General features: G+C 31.8%; 3 protein-coding genes across 3 annotated transcripts; 2 read left to right on the top strand and 1 right to left on the bottom strand.

The window, feature by feature from the left end:
• Window positions 1–391: 391 nt before the first annotated feature.
• On the top strand, window positions 392–2,273 carry LOTGIDRAFT_59139 (hypothetical protein; the record flags this gene model as incomplete). Its single annotated transcript, XM_009064465.1, has 2 exons — window positions 392–514; window positions 2,169–2,273. Coding segments are annotated over 2 exons (228 nt in total), but the record flags the coding sequence as incomplete, so codon positions are not given.
• Window positions 2,274–3,092: 819 nt separating this feature from the next.
• Window positions 3,093–3,566, bottom strand: LOTGIDRAFT_167000 (hypothetical protein; the record flags this gene model as incomplete). The annotated part of the gene is made up of 1 exon (XM_009064473.1): window positions 3,093–3,566. The coding sequence occupies one exon, from the start codon at window positions 3,564–3,566 to the stop codon at window positions 3,093–3,095; it is 474 nt and encodes a 157-aa protein (XP_009062721.1).
• Window positions 3,567–13,554: 9,988 nt separating this feature from the next.
• On the top strand, window positions 13,555–14,124 carry LOTGIDRAFT_97589 (hypothetical protein; the record flags this gene model as incomplete). The annotated part of the gene is made up of 1 exon (XM_009064472.1): window positions 13,555–14,124. A coding segment is annotated over one exon (570 nt), but the record flags the coding sequence as incomplete, so codon positions are not given.
• Window positions 14,125–16,288: the final 2,164 nt, after the last annotated feature.

Genomic DNA, 16,288 nt, shown 5'->3' with positions numbered 1-16,288 from the left:
TGCCAAAAAGGTTATATTAGTGAATACAATAATCATTGCTTGTATGTGGTATTATTATGTTTGTATAATCTTCCTGAAAGGAAATCTTCCAATAATCAAAATTGTGTTGATTTCTTTTCTACATTTTATAAGTAAAGTATGTAGGTTGTTTATGTAATGTTATAAGCAGACTACTTTTTACTTCAATAAGATCATTGATTTTGCTCAGTGGACTAGAATCAAAACAATCTGAGTATGCCCTGACAGTATATTTTACATTGTATGTTGATATTAATTTGTATATTGTTCAATATTTTAGATGTGTGAATCAGGAAATGAGAGTCATGATGCATATCAAGATCTTGGAGAAAGTGATGAAATGACCGAGGATGGTGAAAGACCAAGGAAACGCTCTAAGAGTAAAGATGACAAGTTTTGTGGTGTATGTGGTGATAGAGCTTTAGGTTATAATTTCAATGCAATTACTTGTGAATCATGTAAAGCCTTTTTTAGAAGGAATGCCTTGAAGAAAAAGGTAAGTTCATTTTTATCAAGTCATCTTTGTCTCCTGTTTTTTGATCCATACTTGATAGAAAAAGAAATTAAACATCACTTGATTCATGAAAATCTGATAGCAACTTGAGAAACGACCAATACACAACACCTAAGGACTTATTTCATAGTCATCTTTTGAATATTTTATAAATTAAGTAAATGCACAGGTATTGTGCAATATGAATCCAGAAACATGAAATTGTTCAAAATAAGTTTTCCTAAATCAGGAACAGAATTGTTTTTATACGCCCACATGAAAACGTGGACATATATTTCCGTCGCCCCTGTCCGTCCTTTCACATTTCTTTTAGGTGCAATAGAGGCTACAGTTTTTACCTGGTCTTGATGAAACTTGGTATGCATGTATATATTGTATACTTGAGATATCATTCAAGTTCGAAATTGATAATAATTGGATGAACAGTTTCAGAGTTATTGCCCTTGACTTAGTATAAACGCGTCAATTTTCAATATTGATGAAACTCAATATGCATGTATATATTGATGAGACTGGCTCAGGTTAGAAATTGGTAAGAATCAGATAAACAGTTTCAGCGTTATTGCCCTTGTGTGTACGGATGATTTGAAAATTTGTTATTAAGCCACTAAAGAGTTTATCATTCCTGACAGCTGGTAGTGGGCGTATGTTATCTTGCCTGGCAAGATTATATTTTTGATTTTATATAATAAAACCTCTCAAGAAAATCTCGATACATAATACTGTTGATAACTCTTTCTTGTTATTATTGAGTTATAAAATGTTATTAAAATTTGAGCTGGAGGGCGCTGGTACTGTTATATTTTTAATGAAAATATATCTTTGAAAATCTTAGAGGAATTATAATGATATAATGATTCTTTCAAGTGAAAATAGTCAGTATGTCAACTCGTGTACGCGTTTTAATTTGTAACAATATTCTCAATTTCAGTTTTTTTCAATATTTCATTTTAAAATAACACAGGTTTTTTTCAGGTTATTGTTACATAAAAATCTTGTTTTCAATGTTTCACAAGGACAAATGTGTCTTCTTATCAGACTGACATAATTAGACTTGAAGGTTTCTATATGATGAGTTGAACATTCATAATGTTAACTACATTGTTTCATTTGTAATTCTCCAAGCATTAGACTTGTAAGGCAGTATTTTGTTTAAGAATTAGTTGCTAAGCCACTCATATTTGAATTTTTAGAATTCTCTTTACCTTAATTTACCTTATAATAATTCAACGACACAAAGTGTGTGTGTTGCGTTTTCAAGTTTATTTTAAGTATGGCTGTCTGAAACTGTGCATTTTATCATAAAATTTCATATTTAAAGATCTATGATTACAATTCATAGATGTATGTTGTAATGAAAATGGACAGGTTTGAGTTTGACACTGATTCATATTTGAACTTTTTCAAAGGATTTACATGAATGTACAACATTTTTGATGATATTGGAAGAAAACAAAAAAGCTAATTTATTTCCAATGAGTTTTAATTAGAACCTAATTGATCAGTTAAGAAGCGTCTTAAAGTGCATGCAATTGACCAATTTTCATTTTAATTTTAGGTAGAACTTTTGGTGCCATTAATTAAATCACGTTAAAATGGAAACTGCATGAAGTGTTCTGTGATATTCTAATTTCAGAAAATGAAGTGCCTTTTTAAAGGTAATTGTATCATTGATGTGCGTACAAGAAGGTTTTGTCCTTGTTGCAGATTACAGAAGTGCCTCTCAATAGGAATGAAAGAAAGTATGATTTTAGGTAAGATTGATCTAAAATTATTGCCACAATTAAGGTACAATTTGGGAAAAACCTGAGGCATGAAACTACTTTCAAATCTTAAAGAAAAATCTTTTCCGTATAAATGTTTTTATTATGTAAAATGTCAGATATTCAAGTACGTGTGGAGATTTAATTCTATTTGATGAAATTCCTCAACAGAGTTTGATTATATCAGAAAAGTCAGTTTGTACCTAAAACTGTATCAATGATTTATTTCAAGAAATGACTGGTACAATATTGTTGATTTCTCCTTCAAACGTAAATTTCAATTATGGTAATTTTTACTACTATTCAAACAACTTGTTGGCATGTGATTGCTTGCTCAAATCTATATATGGTCAATCTTTGTTAAGAGCTTTAAATTTCTTTGGTGGTGTTAATGTTTGCATTGTTAAATATAGAAAACTAAGAAAAAAAACAATGTTGTTTTTTGGCTACTTCAAATTATGCAAGGTAACATTTTATCTAAGCTTCTACTATTTGCAGTTTTCAACCATTTGACAAAATCACATATTATATATTCAAAAGTTTATCTGACGCAAGTAATTCGAAAAACAAAAGTCAGGCCATACCAAAATAATTTTCTGTTCTTCAGGATTTCTTGAAAAAAAAAAGGTACGAGCGAACGAAATTTTTTTTTTAATTTTAAAAAAAAAATGTCTAAAAGTTAGTAATCATTGATTTGGTTGCTGCAATATAATAATTTTTAATTTTAAAAAAAAAAAAAGTCCCTTCGTACCATTTCCAGCATGGATCATTTTGAATGTATTCAGATAAAATAACAATTAATAGTATTTATTTGTAATCTTCCACAAAATTTCTTTTGCACAGATTAACTGGTCTTTTGACCAGCCATCATCAATTGTTTTGCACCAATCTAGCACATCACAAAATAGTTTTTGAGGTCCAGTTAAGGTTTTGTCAAAGACTGGTGGTGTAGGTTTTTCAGGAAACATTAATGTCTTTCTTGATGCCATCATAAAATCGAACACATTTTTATCACTTTTGGAAGTATTACAAACAGGTTCTGCAGACGAAGAATGAGAAGGCAAGTTAATTAAAAAGTCCACAAACTTGGATTTCAGTTCATCACACAGAGAAATTTTCAACGAAAGTGTAACTAAGACACCGCATGATTTTTCCATATTGTCCTTGATGTACACTTTTTCTGGGATCTGTGATATGCACGATTGAATTCCTGCAGATGCCAGATCATAAACATCTTTAAAAGTGTTTTCAGGCTCAACATCAAACGCCATGTTTGGCAAAATAAGTTTCTGGTGTGACCTAATTTTGATTACTAAAATCATTTTGGTAAAAAAGACAAATACAAATATTAATTCTAGCACTGCATCGGCCATGCCTATTTCTGATAATTATCAACTTCCGGAATTTCGATGCGTTCGGTCGTCGAGAAAACGTTCTTGCTTCAGCGAAGGGCCTAAACTACTGTACGAACTCACTCTTTTAACAGCGGGAACATGTTCTTCTATAATTGTCGCACGATGTCCACAAACTGACAAACAGAAATAGAGGGCGCAATTTGTTACTCCTGCTACCAAATTTTAGGCTTAGAGAAATAAAAATGAAACTAAAAATGAGAGCTAAACAATCATGTTATCTGATCAATTTAGAGGTACGGACATATGGGCAATATAATTTTTTTTTAAAAATTAAAAATTCTTTTTTCAAAATTTTACATATGGGAGCTCTTTTGATACATACGGAATATTATTTTTTAATTTTGAAAATAAAATTTTGATAACGGAAAATCGGGTACGGAATTCCCGACGAACAGAATATTATTTTGGTATGGCCTCAGCTTTATCTCCTTCGACATTAGGAGGCATACTGGTCTTTCTGATCTGTTTCTTTTCTTACTAGTCTAAAAAGTAGTCTTTTGCATTGCGAGTTGTCATTAATATGCAAATTTGTGATGGAGGATAAAGGAATTTGTAAACAGCGCATTCAGCAATAAAACTTAGAGCCAGTTTTACTTAACAATTTTCAGTAGAAGTGGTTTATCTGAGATGAGTTGGTCAATGTGAAGGAAGTGAAACTTATAAACAATAATTCTTGCTTAATATCGACCCCAAAAAAACAGGAAATGAAGAATGTTTTTATACCTAATCACCTTTCTCTTTTCTTTGTATGATGTAAAATCTATATTATAAACTGAAAGATGTGACAAACTCTTTCCTTTCATACAGAAATCCAAAAATATTATCAATATGAAACAAGATATACTATAGTACATATATATTGGCAAGAAATTTTTTGCTCTATTATAAATTATGGGCAGGAAGTTATTATACTTCTCAATTTCTTATTTAAAATTACCAATGTCAGAAGGGGTGCACACTATACACAGTGAATTAAATTTTGAGTGTTTTTTTCCCTTTGAAATTACCATGAATCGATGTTGAGGATCGGTCATTTTGTCTTCTTTCATTGCCATGTTGTTATGTTTATAAGATCTAAGTATCTTATAAATATTTTGTATTAATATATTTGAAATTACTAAACTGAAATAGGTATATTAATGTGTTATTTTAATATTATTAAAGAGAAACGTTCTACGGCGGTAACAAAATATAATTTGTATGGCTTTTATAGTAAGAACAACGAATGTCATGCTGTCTGAAATTGTTGTCATGTATTGTATGAATTTGAATAGCTTAACAGATATACAGGGTTTTAATATTATCCTTCGATTTTCGCAAATTATTCATCACAATACACATGGTAAATGAGAAACAAATACTCTCACAATAGCTTACAGAATCCTTGTGGTATTTACGCGCCTAAATAATTGAGCGGGAAAAAAGTTCTGAACACAGAATTGAGGACAGTAGTAGAGTTTTTGTAAATCTATTATTCACAGTACTCCAAAGCTACTTGAATAAACTAATTATAAGATTAGGTGACTGAAAACAAAAAGATCCCGTTAATTTGTAACACCACTGATTAATTTTATGAGTATATTCTGAATGGAAACAAGAGGCATTGAGAGCGAAGAAAGATCAAAGAATACTATAAACACCTGTTGTCCATGTGATCAGTGAATGTTGAATTCGGTGGATCATATGCACTTGTTTCTATCCATGTAAAGTTCTGAGTCTTTAATGAATGAGTTAGCTGTTTTCCCCAAAGGTGCCAAGATTCTGCTAAGATGTTGGGCGATGTTATAGAAGACAGAATCCCGAGAGCATATGAGTAGCCGAGTCTTGATGGGGTTTTTGTGGATTTTAATTGTTGCTCTGGCATATGGGGAACGTGGGTGACGGCTTGATCTCAGTTTAAATTTAAGTTGATTGGTAATTTGGTTACTGGATTCAAGTTCGTTTAACTTCTTGTCCAACCTGTCTTTGTATATGCTCGTTGGGTTTTTGCGGAGTCTTCTGTAAGTTTTCGCATCACTAAGTAGTTCGGTGTCAGTTTCTTGGTACTCTTTCTTATCCATGATAACTGTGGCTTTCCCTTTGTCTGCTCATAATCTTTGTCTTCAATCCCTAAATATTTTCTAGACTGGATAAGAAAGAACAGTTCATTCTAAGAAATATACTGGTATTCAGTAATTTGTCTAAGAGTTACAATAGACCTAATTGCAAATAAGAATAGCTAGACAATAAATAATGGAATAATGGTATCAACTGATGTGATATATAATAAAAAGAAATAACACTGTTATTATATTAAATCCATTGATTGCCCCTGGCTTATTGACACTAAAACCATGGCTTAAGCAGTTTAATATCTAGACATTGAAATCAAATTCTTACAGATTGTTTTATGTTGGAATTCTTTCAAGGATGTGTTATAACACATGCTTCTAGATTGTGGCTCGATATTCCAGGGCCCAGAATCAAGAAAAGAACTTAAGTTTGAACTTAAGTCTTAAGATTTGTCTCAGCTAAGACATGAACTTAAGATGGATCAAGAATCGACTTAAGCAAATCTTAGAAAAGTTATCACTCAAGTCTGTTTTTGTAATGGATGTTTTATGGGTCTGTATCTGGTTCAAAATAGGATCCAAATCAGATTGTTTAAATTCTTGAAATCACATGGTCATTTCTTAGGTAGAAATAACTAATCTTACACTTTTATGACGTCACATCAGGGTCTATTTGTACAGCCTTGTCATTTCACTGTTTAAAATGACTCAAATAGTGTCTGTCTTGTCATAATGTAAAATATTTGCATATAAAGCTAATTTTTTTTTTTTTATTGCCTTCCTCCCTAAGTTTGATCATTCATTTGATAAAGTAGACCAAAAGGAGAAAATATATATCTGAAAAAATTCTTGTGAATCAAACCTAATATAAGTTGTAATCCTTAGGATAAGCAGATGTAAGCATAACATTTTCTAGCATCTGTCCTAGAAATAGTTCAATAAATCTAACCTGTCTCTTGGCCTAATGTTCTAATAAGGGTGTAACAGTCATTTCTCTTTTTTTGCAGGCTTTATTGTAGTCAAGCATATTTGTCTTCTTTGTTCCCACTTTAAGGCTGTTGCCTGGGCTAGCCTTTGAGAAAAAGACTTGTCATGAACAGGCCTGTTGCTATGTTGTATTCACAAATGTAAAGATGGTTGTGTGAAAAAAATTTTGAACCAGTTTCTTTTGGTACCCGAGATATTAGTGATTTAGTAAAAGTTATTTTTAGAAACGGAAAGACTTTCTGGATAAATTTACGTCATTGCATGTGGCGAGAGTCTAAACAAGGGATTTGGACCTGAACAAAAGCATAGCAATTTCATTTTTTGGGACACTGAACTGAGTTAGAGTAGCTTTAGAAACCAATAATAAACCAAACAAAATACCACAGAATGGAACACTGAATAAAAAAACAAAAATAAATAAGTGGTATTTGTCAACAAAGGGAATAGTTTGAGGTTGTGTGACACTGTGTTTATGGCCATATGATAATAAAGCAAGACAGTGAAATCTGCTTAACACAACCGTTAATTAATTAACTACTTTTGGGTCCAGAATGCAGATAATTGTTATTACTGTATATTTGAGCAATGTAGAAAGGAAATAAATATAAGAATTTATGTATCTGGTTAGTTTTCGCTGAAATTTCAATTAGTTGACATACAATTATTTAGCCGTTTATTATGTCGACAATCTTGGTCTTGTCGACAATCGACAATCTTGGTATTGTTAGATAAATTGCTTATTCCATATCAAAGAAAATTTCACTTAGTTCAATACCTGGAAAAATTTTCCAGTTTTCTCTTAATTTTTTACATTTCGATGGTTACTACCAAGACAAATAATTAGAAATTTAAAAACAAAACATTATATTCTTCGCATTATAATTGTCTTCTGATACGTCAAGTTTGACAGAGATTGATCCATTCATCTTTTTTTAATCATTTGTTGAAGGTTTGAAACATCCAATTTACATGACATGTCTGAAAGGCTGTCAAAACATCGAAAAAATTCTGAAGGACATAAAATCAACTTCAAACTGAAGGGAAGGACCCCAAATCTTGATAAAATACGCAACCAGTCTCAAGAAATCAATTTTTCATATTCCCTATTTTCATAACACACAATAGACCAGTCAACATCCTTAAGACAGTCACCTACCTGTCTTAGATAATTAAAGACCCAATAAAGACCAAAATCACTTGATATTAAAATCACGTGCTTACCTAATAAAAGTTTGAGCGGAATTGGTGTAGCGGTTTCTCATTTATACGTCAATAACTACAAAACTCACCTTTATCGATTCAACAGAAAGTCAGAAATATGACCTTTGACCATTGTGTGACACTGTGTACATTGATACACTTGGGCCTATGAGTTCTACTGCAGTGTATGTGATGATGACAATTATTACCGCAACGCTGTCCACATGGTAAAGAAAAAATAAACTTAAACTGATTGTAAGTGGTTCGTAAAACTTACGATGGATTTCACAAAATAAATAGAGTTGCAACTTTGGTCGTATCTTAGGATTTACAACAATTAGCTACGTCATCAAAATGGTGGGTTGCACAGGGATGGGTCTGGAACACGACAAGATTTAAGGGGTAGAACTGCTTTATTTATTGTTTCATATCTTCATACCTAATAAAAACATTCCAACTTGTTATTGCACCCTGCGTGATAAAAATGTGCTTTTCAATTCGCGAATATCAAGTCTCAAATGTCATGTCGGAGTGTCTAGGTGTTTCTGACTCTGTCGAAGGAACCATGACACCAACCTGCTGCGGCTCTGGGCTCCTACTCTAAATCAATTGAACAAATAGACTTAATTTACATTTCATCATTGGGTCTTCCTCCATGCATTTTGTCTTTGATACATTTCTGTTTGAAAGAGATTTCAAACTAAACTAAAACATTTTTAAAGATTAACTCATTTTCAAATGAAAGATTTTCTGGTTTTCTTCATCCTGCTTAAAAACAGTGAATATTGGATTTTTCAACCTTCTCATTCTTTTAGGCTTTTCTAAAGTTTTTCTTTCAACATTTTGTTTGCTTAAGTCACGTTCTATAAATCTTGGTTTCTGGAGGAAATTATTTTTGAATTTGAATGTCAGACTGTTCTTGGTATTGATAATTTACAAATACAAATCAATAAAAAATTTGGTGGTTTTAATTTAAATAGTCACCTAGTTTAGTAGTTTGGCTTCGTGTCAGTTTTGGTCTCATGTCACATTGACATAGAAACAGGTTTAGACAAATAAGGTTGATAGCAATGTAAATACCCATGAAATGACTCCTTTCAAAGGCAACCTCAATTTCATTATTCAACTTCTATGATACAAAATAGTCATCTGACTGTGAAGGTGAAGGAAAAAGATGGATCAGGTGCTTTAAAGGAGTATTCTGCTTTAAAGTTGTCATTTAATAAATGAAATCCATTACCAAAAGGATTTCTCCTTTTACTTGACCTGGGGTTTTCAACCTGGGGTAATTATCCCAGGATATTTTTGGAGGGTAATGAGGCACTTTACTGTCTATGATAATTATTTTTGGACAATTATGATACAGTCTCTTGCAGGGAAAACCTTAGAGAAAACAGGAAGGATTTATAGGGGCAATGACCCAAAAAGATAGATAAAAGGCTGAAAACCCCTGTACTAAACATTCTCAGAATCTGTATTCCGCAAAACTTCAGGCTGTCATGGACTCATGGTTATGAACAGGGGTAATATCTACAAAATTTCTGAGAAGGGGGCCAAAAAATGAGGATGGCCAAGAATATGGGGGCTCTCAGAAACCAATGGATTCCAGATGGCCTCAGATGAATTTTTATCATTTAGAGGACTTGATTTTACTTAAAAAACAAGACCTATCATAGGCTTGAGGGGGAGGCCATGGGTCATTGGCCCTCCCTCTAAATATGCTACTGGTTATGAAGACTTCTATCATATCATATTCACTATAGAATTACTTGTAATCATTGCACATTTCTGTTTTGTGTAATTCTAATATCATTGATGGAAAAACAAATATTTTGCTGTAAATTGTAACGATAAACAGATTGATTGTTAAATGTAATCAAGCAGTAAATATTTTTGCTAAAAGCTTGAACCAATACCAAAACTAGAACCACTCGTGATACTGAGTGGGACTTTGCTCTTGAGCCAATTTGCTAGAGAATCTGAAAAAATCAACGTTCTTAGCCAATTAGGTCACATGCTAAATCAGTAAAAAATTTAGAAAATTTCGCTTTTTTGGAAGGTTGTGAAAGCGGAAGTTGAAGCCAGACAAAAAATATGAAAGTATGATTAGATTTCTAAGGTCAATGACCTTTTATAATGTTAAGGGCAAGGTCATTTAAGGTCAACGTCACTAGATATGAGTCATCAAACTTTGAAAATACAAACATTATAAAACTGGAAGTTGACGATGAACATCAAATATGAAGGTACTAATCTTTAGCCATGGTCCATGACCTTCGATCTTACAAAGGTCAAGGTCATCAATGGTAAAGGTCAAAAGTGGAAAATATGCAAAATTTAAACCCTGTTCCTTTTTTTGAACTACGAAGCGGAAACAACTGACCTTTTCACACAAAATGGCCAAAGGTGTGAGGTAATTGTATGCAAGGTCCTGTTTTGAACAAATGTATTTTATACAAGTTATACCTCTGATAAAAATGTAAAGAATAAGTAATTTAAGCCTAATGTGCCACGCCCGAAATTTCAAAAATTCAGAAATTTCAATTTTGCATTATATATCACTGGAATGAGCACGATGAGCACATTCAGAATCCACAAAAATTTACCCTCAAAGTTAATTAGGTCACGAGCTAGAGCAGTCCAAATTTGCGAATTTGGCTGTTTTTGGACAGCTATAAAACCGGAAGTAGACGTCAGAGGTCAAATATGAAACATAAACTGATAGTCAAGGTCAATGACCTTTGACCCAATAAAGGTCAAGGTCATCAAAGGTCAAGGTCATAAATTGAAAATTGTGAATTTCCAAAACCTGTTCCTTTTTTTGAATTATGAAGCTGAACTAACTGACCTTCTAAGACAAAGTGGCTCAAAGGATGACGTAACTGTGAGCAAAGTTCCATTTTGAACAAATGTATTCTTTGCGAGTTATTTCTTTGGCCAAAAATGTCAATAATGAGTAATTTAACCCGGATGTGCCACGCCCACCTCAATTTTTTTTGCATAGGTTAATTGATATTCAAATTGTGATGCTATGTTCAAAATGTCAAGCTTCTACATCATGCAGGTCAAAAGATATAGGTCAACAGAAGTCAAAAAAGGTCAAAATCGAAAAATTGAAAATATGGAAATTTTAAAACCCGTTCATTTTTTGGAACTATAAAGCTGAAATAACTGAGTTGTTAACACAAACTAGCCAAAAGGATGAGGTAATTGTGTGCAAAGTCCCTTTTTGAACAAATGCGAGATATGCCCCTTCCTTTAAATGTAAACAATTAGTAATTCAACCCGGATGTGCAACGCCCACCTTAACTTTTTTGTCCTAAGTGAATTCATATTCAACATGTCTAGTTGTGTTCCAAATTTCAAGGTTCTACATCTAGTAGATCATATGATATACATACACCAAGCTCAAAGAGACATAAATATGGTAAAAAACCACTCAAATTTGAAAAAATCAAGAATTTCAATTTTGCTTTTAAAATACAATTGTTATACATCGCTGGAAAGAACATGAGAAGCACATCAAGAATCCGAAAAAATTAACCCTCTAGGTTAATTAGGTCATGTGCTAGAGCAGTCCAAAGTTGCGAATTTGGCTGTTTTTGGACAGCTATAAAACCGGAAGTACATGTCGGAGGTTAAATGTCAAAGTATTAACCATTAGCTAAGGTCAATGACCTTTGACCTTATAAAGTTCAAGGTCATTAAAGGTCAAGATCACGAGATATGACCCTTTAAACTTTGTAAAAATTCAACCGGAAGTTGCAAAAAAGCAAAATCGAGAATCGAAAAACGGCTTCCTAATGTCATGTTTTTTTTTTTTTCTTTCATTTGACACAAATCATTTAAATCAGATAAGCCGTTATGTCTGAATAAAAATCGAATCATTTCAGTAAAATCAAAATGCCGGCTAAAGTTTCACGTCTGGTCCGGATTTTTTTTTCTTCGTTTTTTTGTCATAACTTTGTCTACCTATCAGCATAAAATTTTTTGAGCTCTACAAATTACACCAGAAGTTACTCAACCGGAAATGAAAATCGATTTCCTGTTTAAACCGGAAGTGAAGTTGAAAATTTGACTGTACCATTTTGTTTACTTTCTTAAACTGTCTTTGCTCAATTTTTTTCAGATTTTCAGACAAAAAGCAAAAAAAAATTTAAAAAATGCAAAATTTGGCAAAAAAAATTTCTGCTACAAATTTTCGAATTTTGAAATTTTGAAAGTGCTATTCCTTCAGATTTCAACAGTAGTTTCTAAAAATGCAAACCCAAAGAAAATCGACCGAAAAATACGACTTCTAGAGCCGATTATCTATTCTTGCACATGTTGAACTGTGGCACTTCTGGTTTTGCAAAAAAGATCCAAAATATATTTATGCACATCGTCGCCTATATCTAAGGTTCGCAAATGTTGAATTGGTGCTGCAACCATTGTAGTCTAAGCTCAGGAAGGTTTGTAAAAATAGAAAAAAAAAAAAAGAATAAACATTTCAAAAACAAACTGGGACTTTGCAGTAGCAAAGTCCCACAAATAATGATAATAAACCTTGTTGCAGAGTAACATTACTTAATGGACTATTTCCACATAGTGCCTGAACTGACTATATTTTACTTATTTGAGTAACTGATATTCTTTCAGCAGTGTGATATAGTGGAATTTGTACTTGGAATGATAGGGTGTAAAATTGAAGAAACATTAATATCAATGAAATTTACTTTTCAATATGATGAATTTAAACAAAGAAGAAAAATGTTAATAAAAATGACCGCACTAAAACATGACTTCATATGATATCATTTTATTATAAACATTTTTTGAAATAATTTTTTAATGGATAAGGCATAAATGAGAAAAATGCAGATGTTCTAAATGTATTATGGAAAGTTAGAATTGTTAATTGATATGATATGTATTTCAGAAGGATTTCCTGAGTATTTATGATATATATTAACTACAGCTTTTGATCCTATCTGCTTCAATACAATACCCTTTTAAGTTCTACTCACGTAAGATGCAAGATGTAGAACAGAATATTAGAGGGTTATGTCCCTCATAGTGTTAGCCTTTTTAATTTTGTATTGCTTCTTTTTGCACACTCCATCTCATAAACCAACCTACTTCAATTATGACAATAGATTAATTTAGATTAATTTGATATTTTAGCAATTACAACTGGTAATTTGACCTTTATTGTCTTCATCTATGAGTTGTGAATAAAGTCTGTTTTGATTATTTCAGGTGAAAATGAAAAGCGTGTGCGGATGGCTAAAGTTGCAGAAAATCGTATGAAAAGAATTGAGCGTGATAAAATGGTCATAAAACAGGAACCCATTGATTTTGAATATCCTCCCATTGTAGATTCATCTAATGCTTGTTCTTCATCGTTGGATGAAACATCGAGTAATTCAGCCTACAATAATTCTGATTTATTCAGTCACATTCCTAAAAACCTTTTACCTTCGGATCCTCTATCATATCGTACATTAACGAAAGACGAACAGGAATTATTGGAAGATATCACAATAGCATATCAAGAAACGGTTGGTTGTCCCTTACCTACGAATGATCCAAAACAATCAGAAGATGACTTCAGTACCAAATGTAGTTTGGTCAATAACTCAGAGTTTGCGGTGCGTCGGTTGATTAAATTTGTGAAACGAATGGCTGATTTTAATCTACTTCGCCAAGAAGACCAAATAAATGCGTTAAAAGCATCGGTTGTGAACACTCTTTTATTACGATCTGTGGCTTTTTATATAGTGGAAAGAGACTCCTGGTTGACTCCAAATGGTGAAATTTCTACCAAAATACTAAAAACAACGACTCGTCATAGTGATTTATATGAAAGTCATATCAAATATTGTCGTGGTCTAAAATCTCTGGTTGTGAATAATACTAAACTATTTGCACTTATACAAACTATGATTGTATTTAATCCTGATGCTAGTAATATTCAACAACGCAGTAAGGTTGCTGATATACAAGACAGATACTTAATTTTACTCAAACATTATCTAGAAAATGTATATTCCTTTGAATTTGCTAAAAATTATTTTGTAGCAATATTAAGTAAACTTTATGAATTGAAAACCATTAGTGACAATCATGCTCGAGTTCTGCTACAAGTGGATCCAGCAGAAATTGAACCAATCATGCTAGAAATATTAAATCTGAAATAATGACTTTGGATTTACAGATAATTTGTGTGTGAAAATATTCTAGAAACACTTCTTTCCTTCAAATACTTCCATGACTAATGAGATATGATGAAGGTCTCAATGACATGTGGGTGAAATGATTTTAACATAAAACTGCTACTTCCTAGTTCCATCTTTCCTCAACGACAGATGTATGGAAGACCTGTTAATGTGACAGTTATCAATTGTTAAGGAATTTTCCACCAGTCTGTATGTTACTTCTACTACACTGACATATTAAAGAGAGATTACAGAGAGTTTTCCTGGGTTCTTGCTGATCTTATACTTAATTTCATTGTAAAGGATTTTCAAGCTGTCTGTCTCTTATTACCAGGAGCTTTGATTATTGTTAGAAACTCTAGATAATTTTAGCGCTCCTGTCATGTGATAAGTCATGCTACAAGATGATTTTAAGCTTTTTTCCCTTCCAAATGAGATAAATCTATTTATTTATATATAACATCAGGTTATGAAAGATTAATGAGACTTAAAGAATTCCACCTCTTAGATTAGAATGAACTTTAAATTTAAAAGTACATTCTAAGAGGTAGTATTCCTGTAATATATATATAACTGAAACCTATGTTTCAGGTGTTGATTACAGAAAAAATAGCCACCATACTCGCTTTGACCCTTTGAAACTAATGATTTAAAAACCATATTCTTGTTTTTCAAGTACTGAAAAGATTTGGATCTGAAAAAAATGTGCTTTTGCACCTTGGAAATTTGCTGCAAATATGAAAAAAGATTAATGATTTATAATCCTTTACAAGTTGATTTAAAGTTGTTTCTTTGTTTAAGTTTAAATACTGCAAATGTGTGATAGCTGTTGTTTATCAGAACACAATATATTCCTTGAATTGCCCATGGTATCATGGTATATTATACTTGTCTAGGTTTTAAATTACAACATATCTCAATTCAAAAACCTAAAATACCTTTTATCAGAGTCAAAGTATATTCAATTTAGAAAAACAGGAAATAACTTAATGGATTTTCTTATTTAAGTTTTATGTAATGTGAACAAAAATTTATGCTATAAGATACTGAGGTTTACAAGTTTGAAAAGTACAATGAATATGTATATTGGCTTTTCCATGTCCTTCTGTCAATCCATAATTGTTCAGAAACAATATAGAGGATACAGACTTAAACAAAACCTTGCACCCTATTGAAATTAATAACATCATAAAAAAAACTTCATATTATGAGTTATTGCTCTTGTTCTTTGAAACATATTCAATGTTTAGCTGGTAAAGATTGTAGAAAGGACATTACCATTTCTGAAATGAGTTACTGTCTCTGTTTTTGAAAGGGATTGTTTCTAGCTTGTAAATACATAATTTGTGACAGATTTGATCTAAAGAAAAATTATAAATTATCAGTTAGAGGAGAGACTTATTGAAGAACAAAGAAGTTTGAAAAAATGACTAAAGGTTGAATTGGTGATTGTTACTACCAAAAGTTCCTATTTAATTACAAAGCTGCAATTGGGCGTATATTACCAGCTTTGTAAGCTATCTTTTTATCTTGCTAATGTTGCAAGTAAATAGCATAGAAAAGATAGTTTCAAAGATAATTAACATGCCGATTACATCAAGTTCTATTCAATTCAACGTAATTGACTATTAAATATTCCTGTCAAGCCATGTAAAACATTCAATAAACATATAACTAGATGATTAACTTATAAATGCTGAGTTAAATAGTCCTGCTAGTGGGGATTAACCCTTATGGACTCTGGTTGTATGGCATGTTTTACTCCTATTGTGCAGGAATTGTTAAAGATAAGATGAGGCTTGGCTTTTGCTTACAATTTACATCGCTCCACTTTTTTTTTAAATGTTTGCACCTATTGTCTCAGTTTGAATTCATCTTTGAGATTTTCAAATAAATATTTTCAAATTTAAGCCTAAAAATAGACAGTAACAATGGCTTTAAGAAATTGCTTTCTTATTTAATCATGTGTAGGTTGAATATTCCTGTTTTGTTATAAGATTTTTTCTCTAAAGAAGCAACAAAATATCACATCACATTCATAAATGTAGAGTTGTCAAGGGATAGACATACAAGTTTACAAATTATTAAGAAATAAAATTCTATGTTGATATTTCTCAGATAGTTACTGTAGAGTTAGTAGACT

Source organism: Lottia gigantea (genome assembly GCF_000327385.1).
Source record: "Lottia gigantea unplaced genomic scaffold LOTGIsca_63, whole genome shotgun sequence".
NCBI lineage: Eukaryota > Metazoa > Mollusca > Gastropoda > Lottiidae > Lottia > Lottia gigantea.
The sequence above is the reverse complement of the archived record's forward strand: the minus strand, read 5'-3'. Positions and strand labels throughout refer to the sequence as shown.